The sequence below is a fragment of the Pezoporus occidentalis genome, unplaced genomic scaffold (genome assembly GCF_034315485.1).
Source record: "Pezoporus occidentalis ecotype Australia unplaced genomic scaffold, CSIRO_AGI_Poc_V1 ctg26, whole genome shotgun sequence".
NCBI lineage: Eukaryota > Metazoa > Chordata > Aves > Psittaciformes > Psittacidae > Pezoporus > Pezoporus occidentalis.
The window spans coordinates 1,728,237-1,743,110 of record NW_026914502.1 but is presented as its reverse complement, the minus strand read 5'-3'; the positions used below and the strand labels follow the sequence as shown (position 1 = coordinate 1,743,110).

Here is a 14,874-nt window from a genome sequence, read left to right as displayed (position 1 = left end):
TACTTCAACCTAAGATAAAGCAATCTCCTTCTGCATTGCCTGCAAAGCAGCTCGCTCGTGCTTTTTGATTGCAGATGTTGTGCTGCATAAATGCTGTTTATGTAAATACTCGCTCCCAAAACCTACTCCTTCATGCTAATATAACAAACAATTAATCAAAAACCTTCTCTTATGAATTGAGCCTTTTATTCTATTAGAAGTGAATCTGTTGAGACAAGCGTGGCCAGAAACCCTCTAATGGGGTAGAAAAATCTCCGGAAGAAAAGCTGTCCTCCTTTATGCCGGAGTAATTCTAAAATAGTGTGCCAATTTGATGTAATTAATCAACATGAATTTTCACAGTACTCTCTGGAACTGCATTAATCTAAGCAGGACACTTCTGTTATTGTCTCAAGAGTGATACGTGGCCCTTGTTACCTGGCAAAGAATGGTATTTGCCTATTTGGACAGTAAAACTACTTGACCCTGCTTTGAAAGGAGTCTTACTGACCCAGCAAATGGCCACACCATCTTCCTTAAAAGCATGAGGAGAGTAATGAGGTCTGTCACAAGCAGCCTAAAAGGCTGTTCTAAAAAAGCAATGATCTGTGTAATTATTCCACTGCTAGATCAGCACAGGAAGCAGAAGCCACATTAAAATTAAATCACTTGATTCACGTCTTTCATCCATCCTCATTATCTAACGCAATGTCAGAACTGAAAACCAACAAAACAAAGGTGTCCTTACGTTAGTAGGGAGGCATGTGGAGCTGTGCTGTGCTATAGAACAGTCTCTCTTCTTCTGGGGAATATTTGGGACAGATAGGACTATTTGCAGAGTTAACTTTTATATACAGCTGTCCCCTTCCAAGGTCTCTTTTAATGTTTTCAGTCCTCTGAAATACATCAGCGTGGAGGCATGGTGTGACTGCTACGCGTCATCAATAGCAGCTTGCTGTAGACAGAGCCAGAAGTAGCACAGAAGGGACGAGGAGTTTTATGTTTTGAATCTGGTCAGAGAAGCCATGGGGTTTGTCCTTGCCGTGAGGACTGCAATAGTTCAGTCTTATGTGGCCTTAGGGAGAGTGGAGACTTGGCCCTCGGAAACGTGCGGCTGAGGAAGGCTCATCAGTAACCAGCTCACTCTCCTGCATGTGCTCCTCAAAGCTGCAGGAAAGGAACACTAGCAACGTTATTACTTGTTAGGGTTTCTGCAGCTCTGAAATGCCTCTGAACCTCGTAATACAACTCAATGTCTTATTTCCCTGGGCTATCTTATCTCTAGGCTAGGATGTAAAGGATGCAAGTGCCCTGCTAGGAACTGGAAGCAGCCTTAGTGCTTGGAACCCTATCAGAGGTGCTGTTTACAGGCCATTTAGGATGTTTGAGAGTGATGTTATGTGCATTACCATCTAACTTTAATAAATGTAATATTCTAGTCCCCATTCTCTTCTAATGTCAGCAGACGGTATGATTTGCTGAATATTATGTGCTGTGCTGGTAAAAAGTGCAAATTAATGCAGTATTTTTACCTCTTTATCCGGTTCTTGTATAGAGAAAAGTTAGCGACTTAGCACTGAAATTGCAAGAGTTTAATAGTGGCTTTCAATCGTATGTCAAGAATTCAGTATTTTGGTAATGACACAAGTAATCATTTGAGCTTGCATTGATAAGTGCTGCGCAGGAAGGTGAACTAGAAGTTCACATCAATTTGAGAAACCACCAACCGTTACAAACAACTCCTGGATTGGGTCACAATATCCTCACTCTTTGCTGCTGATGGCAATAAAGGCTTTCTTCTTCCCCCACCCGCAAGAGAGGAACTGCAGGGAAAATTCCTTCTTGAAAACAAATGCCCACCTACTATTAAACATTGTCACTTTCACTGGAGCATAGCTCTGCTGTGCACCATGACATACAAGAAAAAATCACTGTACTGCTAATTGTAAGTTACAGTAAGAGCAATTAAGTCATCTCTGCATGACCTATAAAAAAAGACTAGGCATAAATGAAGAGCCTGTATGTGAACATTTCCAGCTTCTGAGCTCTTAGAATTTTGTGTCCAAATTTTTGCAGTCTGGGCTTCTCTCCAAGTCTGACAAATGTTAATTAAAAAAGGAAGAAATTAGTGTGATGCTGTTTCTTTCCACGCTGGCTCTCAGCCTGCTGCCTGAATGTCAATGCTGCAGTGTGCCTTCACAAGGCAGCTGCACGTGCATGCGCACATGAGGTGGCATGCTCCTGCCTGTCACTTGGTCGAAACTAGCAGTCGACTTCAGCAGCATCACAACATGCTTTTGAAGGCCCTGTCCCAGTTCTGCAGTGGCACTGCTTTCCACTTTCTCGTTGATGTATTAACGTTTCAGGAAATGGTTCAGTGGCTTCTGACAAAGGAGTGAAATAAAACATGGGGAAAGCCTGGCCGGTGAGATTAGTACCTGTGAGTTTAAGTAAACAGAGGATATGAACACTGGCTGTTCTGCTATTCATAGGTGGGGAATTTCCACAGGAGGCTCTCAGATTACAAAAGTGCTTTCTGTTTGCCACTTCCTCCTCTCAGTGTATTTCTCTCTTCAGCAAACACCATTACCAGGGCTTTCTCAGGTATTACCTAATACTTCACTGTTGCTCCAGGGCTTGGTGTTGCTGGAAATGTCTGTCTTTCAGCCTCCTAGCCTTACCATTTTGCAAGCAGTTATTCCCAGGGAGGACTGGTATCAGCAGAGTTGAAAGGTTTTTACTTAAGAGTAAATAACAATTTGAGAAACGCCAGTCCTTCACTTACTGGGTAGTTTCACTGCGTTTTTTTTTCACTCCTGGTCTTAAGTAATTACGAGTGGGTGTGTCTGTACTCCATCCCAGAAGAGGCTGAGATACGCTTGTCACTCACATGTCTTAGCTACCTGCTGTAGAAATCAACCAAGATGAATGCTTTAAGGTCAGAAATACAAAATAATTCTTTCGAATGCTGTTCCTCTTGATGGCTCACTAATTCCAATTGTTCATGTAAAACATTTTCCTGTTGCTGTGGCTTTCAAAGGAAAGTACTACAAATGACATCTTGGTCTTACTCAGCAGTAACATGAACAATGAAAACTGTGTACGGTAGGCAGCATTGCTGGTCCATGAGCATTCCACCTCCTTTCAAAGGATCCATTTGGGAAAGACTAGAAGCCAAGAGTCAGGCCAAGGTGCACAGGCTGTTTGTGGATTTTGTCCGGAAACTAGCGCTAAAGAAGTGGTGCTGAAGGTATCAAGAGGTTTGACAGCATCTGTCGATCGTTGCTCCCTTTGTTAAGGGAAGGGCACAAGTTCATAGTATGATGGCAGGAGGGACTTGTGCAGGGTTTGACAAACGCTATCGAACAACAGTAAAACCAGTGAAAACTCAGTGATCTTATGAGTGTCACTCATTGATTTTGTACTAATCTGTCTAGCAGCCATTTCATTACAGCCTTCTGTAGAGTGCCCATATTATACGCTCAAGTAAAACATGCTCAAAGATTTTCATCAGCTTCAGCTGTATCGTACTGGCAATAAAGAAGAAAAGCTAATTGTTCTGAGAAGACTTTGTTCCTGGGGCAGAAAGGTATGCTCAGGTGCAGCAGGTTTAGAGAGGTTTTTTTGCTGTAGGTACTTTAAGCACCATGCTTTAACATTTCTGTTTGAGTAAGAATGTACTTAATACTGGGTTTGGGTTTGTGAGACCTCTGCTGAAAAACAGAATTGCAGGTAACTGTGCAGAGAAGATTAAACAATTGAAAGTCAGATTTTCCTTCAGTTGTGAAGAGGATTGATAGACAGGTAACAATTCAAATAGACAGAATCAAACAGCTTCCTTTAAACAAATCTCTTCCATATTATCTTTGCCTAAATATGGGAAACATGCCTTCTCTTGGTTGTATTCCCTTCCTTGCTTTTTGTTAATCTTCTTCCCTCTCAGGTACACAGCATACTCCTGTGTGATGATGTTTCCCTCCAAACACTTGAAAGCTTGACAACACGATCTGAATATAACTGATGCAGTCAGTCTGTGAGCTGCTGCTAACTTGGGTGGAAGCTCCCTGCTGTGTCTCTGTAGAGTGCCATGTGTAAGCAGCCGCTGCTGGCAGGCCTGCTGACATCAATTAGTGTGAGAGATCAGAAGCAGGAAGCTGGCCCCACCTGACCTGTCATACAAACCATAGTTTCTCTACAGGGTATTTAAGAAGGCCCTGTAGGAGACTGTAGAAGGCCGAGCAGACTGAATTAACTATTACAGTTACATGCAGAAGGCAGCCAAACACCATGGTGCTTGTCACCCTTCTGCTAAAGGTAGCTGATCTCATTGATTGCTCTAATCTGGGGGAGGAAAAAGCAGTGATGAAACCAGGTGGTAACATCTGTGCCCAGAATGAATCGAAGAGCAGAAAATACACAAACTACTCACAAATTCAGGTCTTCTCCTGGTAGACTTGATCTCTTGGGTTTGTTTTGAGGGTCAGGCTCAGTGTTCTTGTGAGCCAGGATTAGTTTTGCTACTTCACTTGTTTTTTTGTGGATCTTCACCACTACTCTCTTCATACGCTGTAACCTTTATGCCTAAAGCCTCAGAACTCTGGATGGATCTGCTTGTCTTTTTGTCTAGAGGAGAAATGTCTCTGTGTTGCAGTTTTCCAAACTCCTTATATTTCAATCACCTGCTTCTGCAAAGGAACTTCGTTCTTATCTGCATCTTGAAGAGCTGTGCTGATACCCAGGTTTCAGAGTAGCTTAACTTGACCTTTATCAGCATAAGGTTTGGCTAGGAGGAGGGAACCTTTCATTTGTAAAACACTACAACAAAAGAAAGGATATTCTGTTCAGGGGTGGCAGAAAAGGAGAAATGAGAGATGATACTGCCACAGGATGTGGCCTTTAGAAGGTTATAGCCTTTAGAAGGTTATAATATTGCCTGTAGGACCCAGCTTTTTATCCTGTGGCCACATATTGTGGGGTGTCTCTGAACACCCACCTTTGCCATTCCTGATTTTAGTAGAGTGACCCCAACCTAAAGCTTTCAGACTATAGCAATGACCAGGACCCACATCATACAGGAAGATCTCTCACTGCACAACAGTAAACTAGTCTGCATCTGGGAAGAAGCAAGGCATTTAGTTTTTAGTTACGGAGAATACAAATACCAGTTTATCAGAGTGAGGGACCTTCTGATAAGTGGAAGATAGAGCTTTGCTGTGATGCAGAAAATGCAACAACGGTAAAGGACTGTGAAAGTCTTTTTATGACTCTCCATTTTATATTTCACCCCACAGAATGCTGATGCCTCCTTTTTCACTGTCTTAAGTGTGCTAGCTCCATTATACAGATCCTGATCTTTAAACCATGCTTTGGCAAATGTATCCTTTGGCAAACGTATCCTTTGTGGCTCTTCTGTGATCGATTATGCCTTACTCAGTGCCATAATTGTTTACACCATGCCGCAGTCTTCCACTGGGTGAAAACACAGACAATGGTGCCAGTGCTGATCTGATCTTATTGGCCATTTGAAAACAAAAGGCATCTGTTTCTGGTGGCTGGTCAGGTTAGTACTAGAAGTCACTTCTTGGTGCTTTTCACCCTGCGTGGGAAGACAGCTGCCAGGGCTCAGGGTCCCCTTTCATTCAGGACCACCTCCCTAGAAGAAGTGTGCAGTGCTAATTCTAGCACTGACCTCGCCTTTTGCAAGCTGCGCAGGCAAGTTTTCACACTGAGTCACTACAAATGGTTTACGCAGTTAAAACAGCCAAAAAGTGTCAAAATGAGTCATAGTTTTCAACTGACAATTGCTATTTTGAGGGGCTGTTTCGCGTTGCACTTACCAGGACACCCAGGGCATTGCTGTCAGTGGCCAGCCTGAATGCCTAGTGCCCTTGCCTTGGAGAAAGCTGAAGGCGGAACTGAGAGCTGCCAGCATCTGCAGCAGTAACAGTGTGTAGAGTGAAGAAAGGCAAGGTTAAGGACATGGTAGTTGTGATCACTCCCGTGGAGGCCAGACTTGGAGAACAACAGCTGGTGAACATAAGGAAACAATTGGACATGCCCATGCAGAGAAACAATCCCAGAAAAGAAACGGTAAGGCTGCAGGATGGGAAAAGTCCCGGGAACCTGGATGAGGCTGTTTCTGTGATGTGAAGGGGCAGAAGGTAGCTACGATTGCAGAGGAAGCCATCAGGGAAGCAAAAGCACTGGAGCAGATATATTTCCTGTGAGAGCAAACAGCAAGAGAAAAGCAGAGTCGATAGGAATAAAGGAAGAAGAGATCTTGAGGGTGGGAAGAACAGACCGGTGTGAAATCGGAGTTCACTACAGCCTTGACATAAGCTAGCATAAACCATAGTGCTTACCCGCCATGCACACAAACACCCCAGACAAATAAACCACCCTTATGTTTACCAGAACTGTCCTTGGTGTTCAAAAGCCACAGGAAGAAATCAAAGGGCAAAAGGAGAGGAGAAGAACCAGGGGGCAGTCAGAAGGTCAGGTGAGGACGGAGGCCGGGCAACCTCAGGAACAGATACACAGGCGAAGGAAGTTGTAAACGGAAAGAGAAGAGGAAGGGGGGAGGCGGAGGAAGGCAGAGCCCAGGGAGCTGAATCCGCTGGAATAATGCTGGATTTTGCATAGACCTCCGTTGTTAGCAGCTCTTCCAGTTCTGCTCTCTGAATAGCTGGAGCTGTTCCAGCTGTTATGCAGGGAGCTATTACATTATCTGCTGCAGCCACAAAGAAACAGTTAAGTACAGCGCAAACTGTTGCAGGAGTATAAGCAAGACCCTATTTTTGACAACTACAAGTGGATAAAGTTACCATTGAGGAGAAAGGGTAAAAAAGTTTTTGCAGTAACCCTTCCTGGGGCACTCTTGTTTTTCTTCCCTCCCTCTTTGGGGATGAACTGCATTTATAGGCTGTTAACTTGGCAGATGAGCAGGGCTTCATTCTCCAATATTGCATGTCCAGTATAATTTTGCAAGCCATTGGGACATTTCAAGCAAAACTAAAGCTGTTTCACAGATTTTTCAGTCCACCAGTGGTAACTCCAGTGGAGTTCCCATTGAACACTTCCTTTTTTCTCCTGTTTGCAAGTTCAACTTTGCTGTCACAGAGCAGAACCCACGGTTATCACATCCGGCGGGTTTAAAGGCAGTTAAATGACATTTAGTTGGAAAAATATCTGTTGGAGACCAGCTCCTTGAGGAAAGCCATAACCTAAAGCTGCCTCAAATAACTTGGAAGGTAACTTCTTCCTTGTTTCTTCTTTGTCCCTGCTCGAAACTGAAGACTTGTGACAATGAGCTGCTTGAAAATACTCCTGTGTAACCAAATTCAGGTGGAAGAATGCCTACATGATGAGGCCAAAATGCTCTGCTTGAAACAAGGCAGTTGCAGAGCTCAAGCTAGGGTTCAGCTGGAGTGCTGCCTGCATCCCTGGCATCCTGCCCCAGAGCCACAGACCAACCATATGTCTCCATGCCCTGGGCCTGGGCCAGTCTGCCTGGGAAGACTCCTGGCTCCATGGAGATCCACCAAGCTGGAGATAGCAATGCCCCATGGGCTGTGCATACTGGCTCCGAAAGCTTCGTCAGCCCCAGCTTTAACAACCACTTGGCTGCACAGGTAGGCATTGGGATGAAGGCTTGTCCGGAGATGCAGCATTCTGCTGTACCCACAGCAGGAAGAAACAAACATAACAACCCTGGGAGCTGACTCCTGTCTTAATCTGATTGAACAAGAAGCTGCTGTGGGTAGGTTCAGTCGCCTGTTTTGTTTCCTCATCTGCACCTTTTTACCACTCCCCCACGAGTTGCCAGTGTAGAGCAGTGTGATGAGATGGAAACTAATCCCATAGGAGCCCCTCTCTACCCACCCACTCCATGCAGTTGGCTCAGCAGCCCCCTGAGAAGACACAGAATTGGAAACAGAGGAAAAGAAGGCATGGGGGAGTTTTCTGTTGGCAATCCACAGTTAAACCAGCTTCAGCTTGTGGTCTGGCTACATCCCACAAGGCCAGAGTCTGTGATTCCCCATTAGTGGCTCCTACCAGTACTGAAGAGTTTCACCAAGCAGGCAGGCCAACGCTACAAAACAACTAAAGCCATACCACTCTGCTAATGATTCCAGTACTTGGTGTTTCTTGCGTTTGAATTTGATCTTGAGAAGCCCTGTCAGAGAAACAAGTAACCGATCCCACCTCCACCTCACAAAAGCTTTTAATTTCAAGAAAGAACAGATGCCTTCCCCCCCCACCACTCTCCAGACTCTCTTGAATATAACTTTAAGACCTTCATGGCTAAATTAAATACTGGGCAAGAGAATGGCAGAATGCCAGCCACTTTCTCTCATAATATTCTAATAATAAAGATCTCATACAATATTATTATCCTTTTACACTAATTTTGGCCTTTTCCCTGTTGCCTCGGAACATCTCCTTTTGTCATTCATTGATTTTATTCTTAGTAATAGCATTACCCTGAAACACAGGCTAGACTGAGGCTCACGCACGTAACCACACAAGAAGACAGAGCAATCACAGTCACCCACGGTGCTTTTCACTGTAATATCTGTTGTCTTCAGGGGAAGTTGCACCTCCTCTCTCTCCATTGAGGGCTCTAATATTTGCAGAAACCAGGAGCTAGGGGATTCTGAGCTAAAAAAGCCTGGAGGCTGAGGAAGCAAGAAAGTGAGAACTACCACAGTAAGAAAGTAACAGCTACCACAAACATCTTGCCAGGCATCCAAGTCTGGGCAGTGCCATTACAGGACATAGGGCTAAACTGCTTTTAGGGCAGACCCAGCACAGCCTGTTTCATATATGCTACAGCACCTGAATTTGGCTCTGGGAAGTGGTCCGAATTCAAACGTGAATCTCATGGAATTGTCATCGATTGACAGTCTTTGTGATTAGCAAACTACACACCGTCACAAAATCACATTGCACAGTCACTGAGGAAACATTCCTCCGTCAGTTCTGTCTCCCTGTTCAAACAGCTTTATGTGCTATTCATAATGCTGTACAGGAATGGCATACATGACATTACATGCACATCAAAACTCTCTAAAAAAATGGAACACTTGCTAATCTTGTGGAGACATTGTGCTAAAAGTGGTGTATCCATCAAAGGAGAAGTGAATTCCATTTCATGCAAGCTCATCAAGAAAACATACACAATATGCAACCATTTCACAGCTGCCAAAAGAGATCAGTCTAATTTCTGTTTTTAGCTAGAAGGGGGAATCTATCCAGGCAAAGCTGCTGGGAGCCAAGAAGACTGTTTAAAACAATAGTAGAAACTGTCCACAGATTACATCCAAAGACAGAAGAGTTTGCCAGTGAAATGCACGTGCCGTGCCAAGTGGAATAGTTGTGATGTTAATGTGGCTGCACGCGAGGTATGTCCATTAGGGAATGTTGGTAATCCTGGGAACCAGACCTACAGAAAACATTCTGTGCAGTTCTGTTTCTGGTATTCCTGTCCTTCTCTCTCCCATTCTCACCCCTCTCTGTCCCCTTCTCAGCCCTCTCCTGTTCAACAAGCGCTTGCATGCTCACGGTATTTCTCTTTGTGCCTGTGCAAATACCATGAGATCCAAGCACCTCATGGAATTTGAGGCTATCGTGTTCGGGTGTACTGGGTAGTCAGTGGCTTCCATGGGACAACTGTTCTCAACCAGCTTTCATTTTCTCATAAACATCTCAGGAATGGTTATGAATTCTCCAAGTGTTTTAAATTAGTACCAAGAGAAGCCCTCCCCCCCTCGTCCCCAACCACCCCAACCTGTGTGCCACCACAAAGCCATTCAGCCCAAAGAAACGGCAGATGTTAGAATCATAGAATAGAACGTTAAAATGTTAAAACCATTTGTCAAGAATAAGTATTTGGGCTGTGGGCAGGGTGGCTGGATTGTCCTGCCCTGCTGGAGAATGAGACCTGCTAAACCAGGATGGAGGGAGGACCAGGGCTGCACCATCCTTGCCTGGGCACTGCTGGCAAGTGGAGTGGAGGCACAGGCTCCTCCTGGGAGCTGTCATATGAAAGACGGCTCCAGGAGGCTTTGTGCCTCAGAGACACACTTAGGAATCAAAACTTTTCCGCTCTCTGGGAGAGGGCAATGAATGACCTCCTCTGGAAATCAGTGTTCCATGTCCAGCTTTGGATCCCAAAGCCACTACCCATTACAGATGCTATGGGGATACGCTTACATGTTTCTGTGTCTGTGGTGCTGGAGCTCTTTAGGCTTCCAACCACTTCATGAACCTCTTAGGACCTCGGTCACTGCCTCTGAATGTGGTGATAATGTCCCTCGCTAGCTATTCCTGAGATGAAAGCAGTGGTATTATAATTACTACAGCACCATCCTGCTGCAAATTGACTTCTTGTGCTTGGTTACCTACCACAGACTTAATCCGTGAGTGTAACAGGCTTTTCTGTGTGTTTTCACAGCCTGGCTCTTCAGAGGAAGGCTCTTTGTTCCCAACTAGGATGATAAACGGGTTTTAGCTTTATTTGCTCAGAGGGAAGCTTATGTGCTTGCGTTGTCTGTCATCTGTCTACACCGGTAAGGTTTTAACCGCCACAGCCAATTGTAATTACCTCCAAAGAACAAAATCGCTAGAGGCAGCCGTCTCCATGATAATTGTATTTCTATGGATTTTGTGAAAGACTGCAGCAGGCAGGGTTGGGGCTAGGGAGGAGGAGGGAGAGGATGGAGTGCAAGACCACACTGAGAAATGTGTCAAGGCAATCTGTGAGGCCTCAGCTGATCCTTGGCACATCCTGGCCAAAGGCAGGCAGCCAGTCTGCAGGCACTGGAGGCTCAGTCGGCATGGGTGTCTCTCTAAATGCCTCACAAGATGCACCACCTCTCACCAGTGGGTACTGTTTCATAGGTGGCTGCAGCTTCCACTGTGCAGAGGGGAGTGGGCACAGACCTTTGTTCTGCCAGCTGTGATGGAGGGGAAAGATTCTGTTGATGCAGGCAGTGGTACCCTTTCACCCTGGGCTGTACTTGCAGGATGGCTGCTGGGCTGGTAGGTGCCTCCAGGGAGGATGGATTGGCTCAGTGCAAGACACGATTAGGCTCCATGCTATAACTGAACATAATAGGTGTGTTGCTAACAAATACTTGTAACGCAGAGGACAGCGTGTTCCCTGCGCTCAGAGATCTGCCAACACGCTAATGAAAGCTTTTTGAGGCCAGGTTTGCAAATGCATTTAGGCAACTGAGCCAAGGTATCGCAAGATAGGTAGAGCCTAATTCTCTCTGGCATCAAAAGGGATTATTCTGACTTGCCCTGCCTAGGAAGTCGTGTCTTGAAACAGCTTTCAAGCTATGAGCCTCTCTTAAATATTTCAGAAGAATTGACCCTCTCTCTGAGTGCATCTTGACTGCAGTGAGAGGTTTCTTGAACTGTCCTGGAGAACTGAGTAGGTAATTACAGCTTTTGCTAAACTGAACCATTCCCTGGAGTGATACATACTGTTTCACCATCTCAGACCTTCCTTGGAAGGGGAAAAATGGCCAGGGTGAAAGCAGATCACCACTGTCACCACCTAAATACCATAAGGCGCGATTTCTTTCAGTGTAGTCTGTTGTTCAAGACAGTCTGATCCAGTTCTCCAGGCATCTCACTGAAGTGGAGGGCAGCTGCAGGTAACAGCCAAGACCTAGATAACATTGGTAACCTAAGGTGTCTCAGGCAGTGGCCCACAGTGGATGTTCAGTGACCTCAACTGCAAATCTCAGTGAGTTCAGGAGCCTTCGTGGCAGGAGAATGTTTCCCAGGCTGGGTTTCCAGAGGCCACTGAGTCACTAAAGGGATAATAAGCTTTGTAAGATGAATAGAGAATGCAAAACAAAAATGGAAATGCAAAAATATGCATTCAGAGGGACAACAGGAGAGTGAGGAAGGAGAGGGGAGAGCATGAAAGATGCGCTATTTCCTAAAACAGTTAGTTTTGAAATGGAGGAAAAATGACTGCATTTTTGCCCTATCAAGCAATGTGAAAGGTTAGCACTTTTTCCCAGCATTGCTTTGGTTTTGACTAGGTCTCCAGCAACTATTACTCAAAGTTAGTTCAGGCTTTGGTCTTTGGGAGCTTTTTTAATGTGCTCGTGCTTAGAAGACCATTAATATTTATAATTGTCACTCGAATCCCATTTTTACTCTTGCGCAGGCAGCATCTCACATAAGAAGAAAATACTGTTGCTCTTCTTTTTTTTTTTAAATATAATTATAGTAAGTTTAGAGTTGAAGCTGTTCTAAAAATGTCATATTTTATGCATCTGTGATGTATAGTTTTGGTAGCCTGCCTGTGCCCCCAAGATGGGATTGAGGGATCATAAGGCCTGGAGAAATGGGTATGGAGTCTATTCTCAGCTCTGCCACTGGCTAACTATGCAACCTTAGTCAGTTCGTTTAACCTCAGCATGCCTCAGTTTCCAGATGAAAAAAGAGAGGGATAACAGGCTCCTTTGTGAATGCTTTCTGGTGCTTGAGGGAGAACAAGGTATTACCCATCAAGTTGCTGCTGCGCTGTGACTTCTGCGTATGGATGGCTTCTGTGAGCGTTAGGATACATACGTCAGGGGAGTCCAGGAACACAGATGGAGATCTGGCAACTGCGTTTCTCGCTGAGGGAGACAGCCCTCACAGTCACTTTGACAAATCACAGCCACAGACACCCTCTGCTTTAGGCACCAAGGCTTATATGTCACTTTCAAGCATTTTCCTGCCAGTCGCAGCCGTTGCTGCCTCCTGTACATGGGCTTGTGTATGTGATTAATGCCTGCTGCAGCTTCACTTGCTGACCCCCGACAGTGATCAATGGCACTCTGAAGAACAGTAAATCAGTATAAAATAACAAATCAGTGGCTAGTAGTGGCAATAAAACACTTGCCTAATTTAAAGACTAAATGTGTGCCTTGGAAAGCATAAATGAGGGACTCATACACAGCTGTCGAAATGCATGACCTATTGCTTTTGGAGCACCTAGACCCAATACACAAGTCAGAGATGGGTCACAGCTCTAGAGGGACATGCAGTATCGCTGGGCACAAAGAGAGGAAAATGGTCACAGTGATGTTAGAGGAAGTGGTTAAAAGCATGCAGCTCTTTTATTACAGCAGGATGTGCTTTGTATACCTGGCTCAGAAAGGAAAGCAGAACCGCCTAAGCTTTCTCTCAGCAGGCATTAAAGCACCAGAACTGCCTCGTGCTGCACAATCCTGCTTCCTGAAAACATCATCAAGCAGAGGCACTGCAGGCCTTTCTCAGCAGCAGAAGAGGGAGCATTACACAAGACGAAGTAGTGCAAATGCACGCCTAGCTGGATGGCATAGCTATCTCCAAAAAAAATCAGGGAAGCTGCATGCACAGTGTTATCTTTTTGGGATTCGTGCAACCTGATTCAGTTATATGGAGAGACAGCACCTGATGCAAAGCAACACTCTCTAACGCAAGACTCCTCGCTGTATGAAATCTCCCATGTGCTGTTTTGCTTTTAGGCTAGCGTGGGTGTGCTACGTTCCACCTTAGCAACGGCAACAAACGTGTGCTGCAGCTGCAGCCTTCTCCTCTTTGCAGAAGGAGGAGCGCACCCCCAGTTGTCTCACAGCCACCATGCAGCTCAGCTCCCCACGGAGCTGACCCTGTCCCCCAGTGCCTTCCTGTGGCTCTCAGCACGCTGGCACTGTGTCAGGAGCTACAACTGAAGCAGACAAGTCTTCCCAGCTATGCTCTGCTCCAGCCTGCTTCTTCTGGTCTCCAGAGAGCATCATCAGAATCAGTCTGGCAGAGGCAGGATCAGCTGCTTCATGCCAGCCCCCTCCATCGTTCCTGGAGTCAGATGGCTCCCACTGCTCAAGCCCTTTTACAACACTTGAATGCCAGAGAATGTCTGAGAGCTTTATGAGTATCTGGAGAAAACACAAACCGTAGTCAAGGCATCGGTATCCATTAGTAACTTATGGAAGGCTGGGGAAGGATTTCAGAGGCTAGAGTGTCAGGAAGCAGGGGGTGTGGGTAAGAGCCACCCAAGCCAATATTAACGTTGGAGCTAAAAAAACACCCACAAATATAGTAAAACCATGTGAAACATAAAAACCATGGAAATCTGGTTTCTCCTAGAATTTTGATTCTGCCCTGGTTTTCATCCTCTGTTGAACTTTGGGACTTGTAACAACATTTTATATATATATATATATAAAACCCAGAATCATAGAATGGTTTGGGTTGGAAGGATCTTGACGACCATCCAGTTCCAACCCCCTGCTGTGAGATGGGACACCATCCACTAGACTAGGTTGCTCAAAGCCACATCCAGGCTGGCCTTGAACATACATGTACACACGTGTGCATGTTCAAGTACAGGCAACAGTCCATCTTTTAATGCTTCACCAACACATACACCTGAGAACAGAGAACACATTTAGGGTGTATTTACAGATCCAAAACTCTTGAGATAATTCTACCTTAAAAACGTTCTAAAGAGGGCTGCTTCTGGAGGAAAACAACGTTTGTGGAACGGCTCCTGAAATAGCCAGCTGTGTGTTACTGCACACGGAGGAAGGAGGTGAAGAGCGCGTCTCTCCTCGCTTTTAATTGCAGGGCAATAACGGATCATTTACAAGCTCCTCATTCAGTGTTTTGCACCATCTTCACAGACTCCTCGTGGGGCCCGGCACCGGTTGGCCGTTGAGGGGGGCTGTGGGGAGCCGGCAGCAAACGTGCCGCGGGCCGGGGCAGGTTTTACACCGGGGTCGTAACGACGAGAACCGGCTCCGTTCTCCCCCCTGGCTTTTACCAGTAAGGGCCGTGTCAGGTGTTTAACGACAAACGCACCGAAACCGAAAGCGCACGCCGCCCCTTCCTCCTGCCTCG

The 14,874-nt window shown here is 45.5% G+C and overlaps 1 protein-coding gene and 2 long non-coding RNA genes across 3 annotated transcripts in view; 1 reads left to right on the top strand and 2 right to left on the bottom strand.

Annotated features, from left to right (window-relative positions):
* The window catches only part of MYH15 (myosin heavy chain 15), an 89,647-nt gene extending 76,311 nt beyond the window's left edge, over positions 1-13,336 (top strand). Inside the window, exon 36 of the mRNA XM_062623900.1 lies at positions 13,248-13,336. Coding sequence (XP_062479884.1) covers positions 13,248-13,321 — 74 coding nt within the window. The 3' untranslated portion in view covers positions 13,322-13,336. The remainder of the gene's footprint in view (positions 1-13,247) is intronic.
* On the bottom strand, positions 1,550-6,242 carry LOC134166351 (uncharacterized). Its single transcript, XR_009965841.1, has 2 exons — positions 3,118-6,242; positions 1,550-2,882 (listed from the first exon to the last, which is right to left on the bottom strand). It is a non-coding gene; the product is annotated as an uncharacterized LOC134166351 (long non-coding RNA).
* LOC134166357 (uncharacterized) lies at positions 10,617-14,177 on the bottom strand. Its single transcript, XR_009965842.1, has 2 exons — positions 12,510-14,177; positions 10,617-11,085 (listed from the first exon to the last, which is right to left on the bottom strand). It is a non-coding gene; the product is annotated as an uncharacterized LOC134166357 (long non-coding RNA).
* Positions 14,178-14,874: the final 697 nt, after the last annotated feature.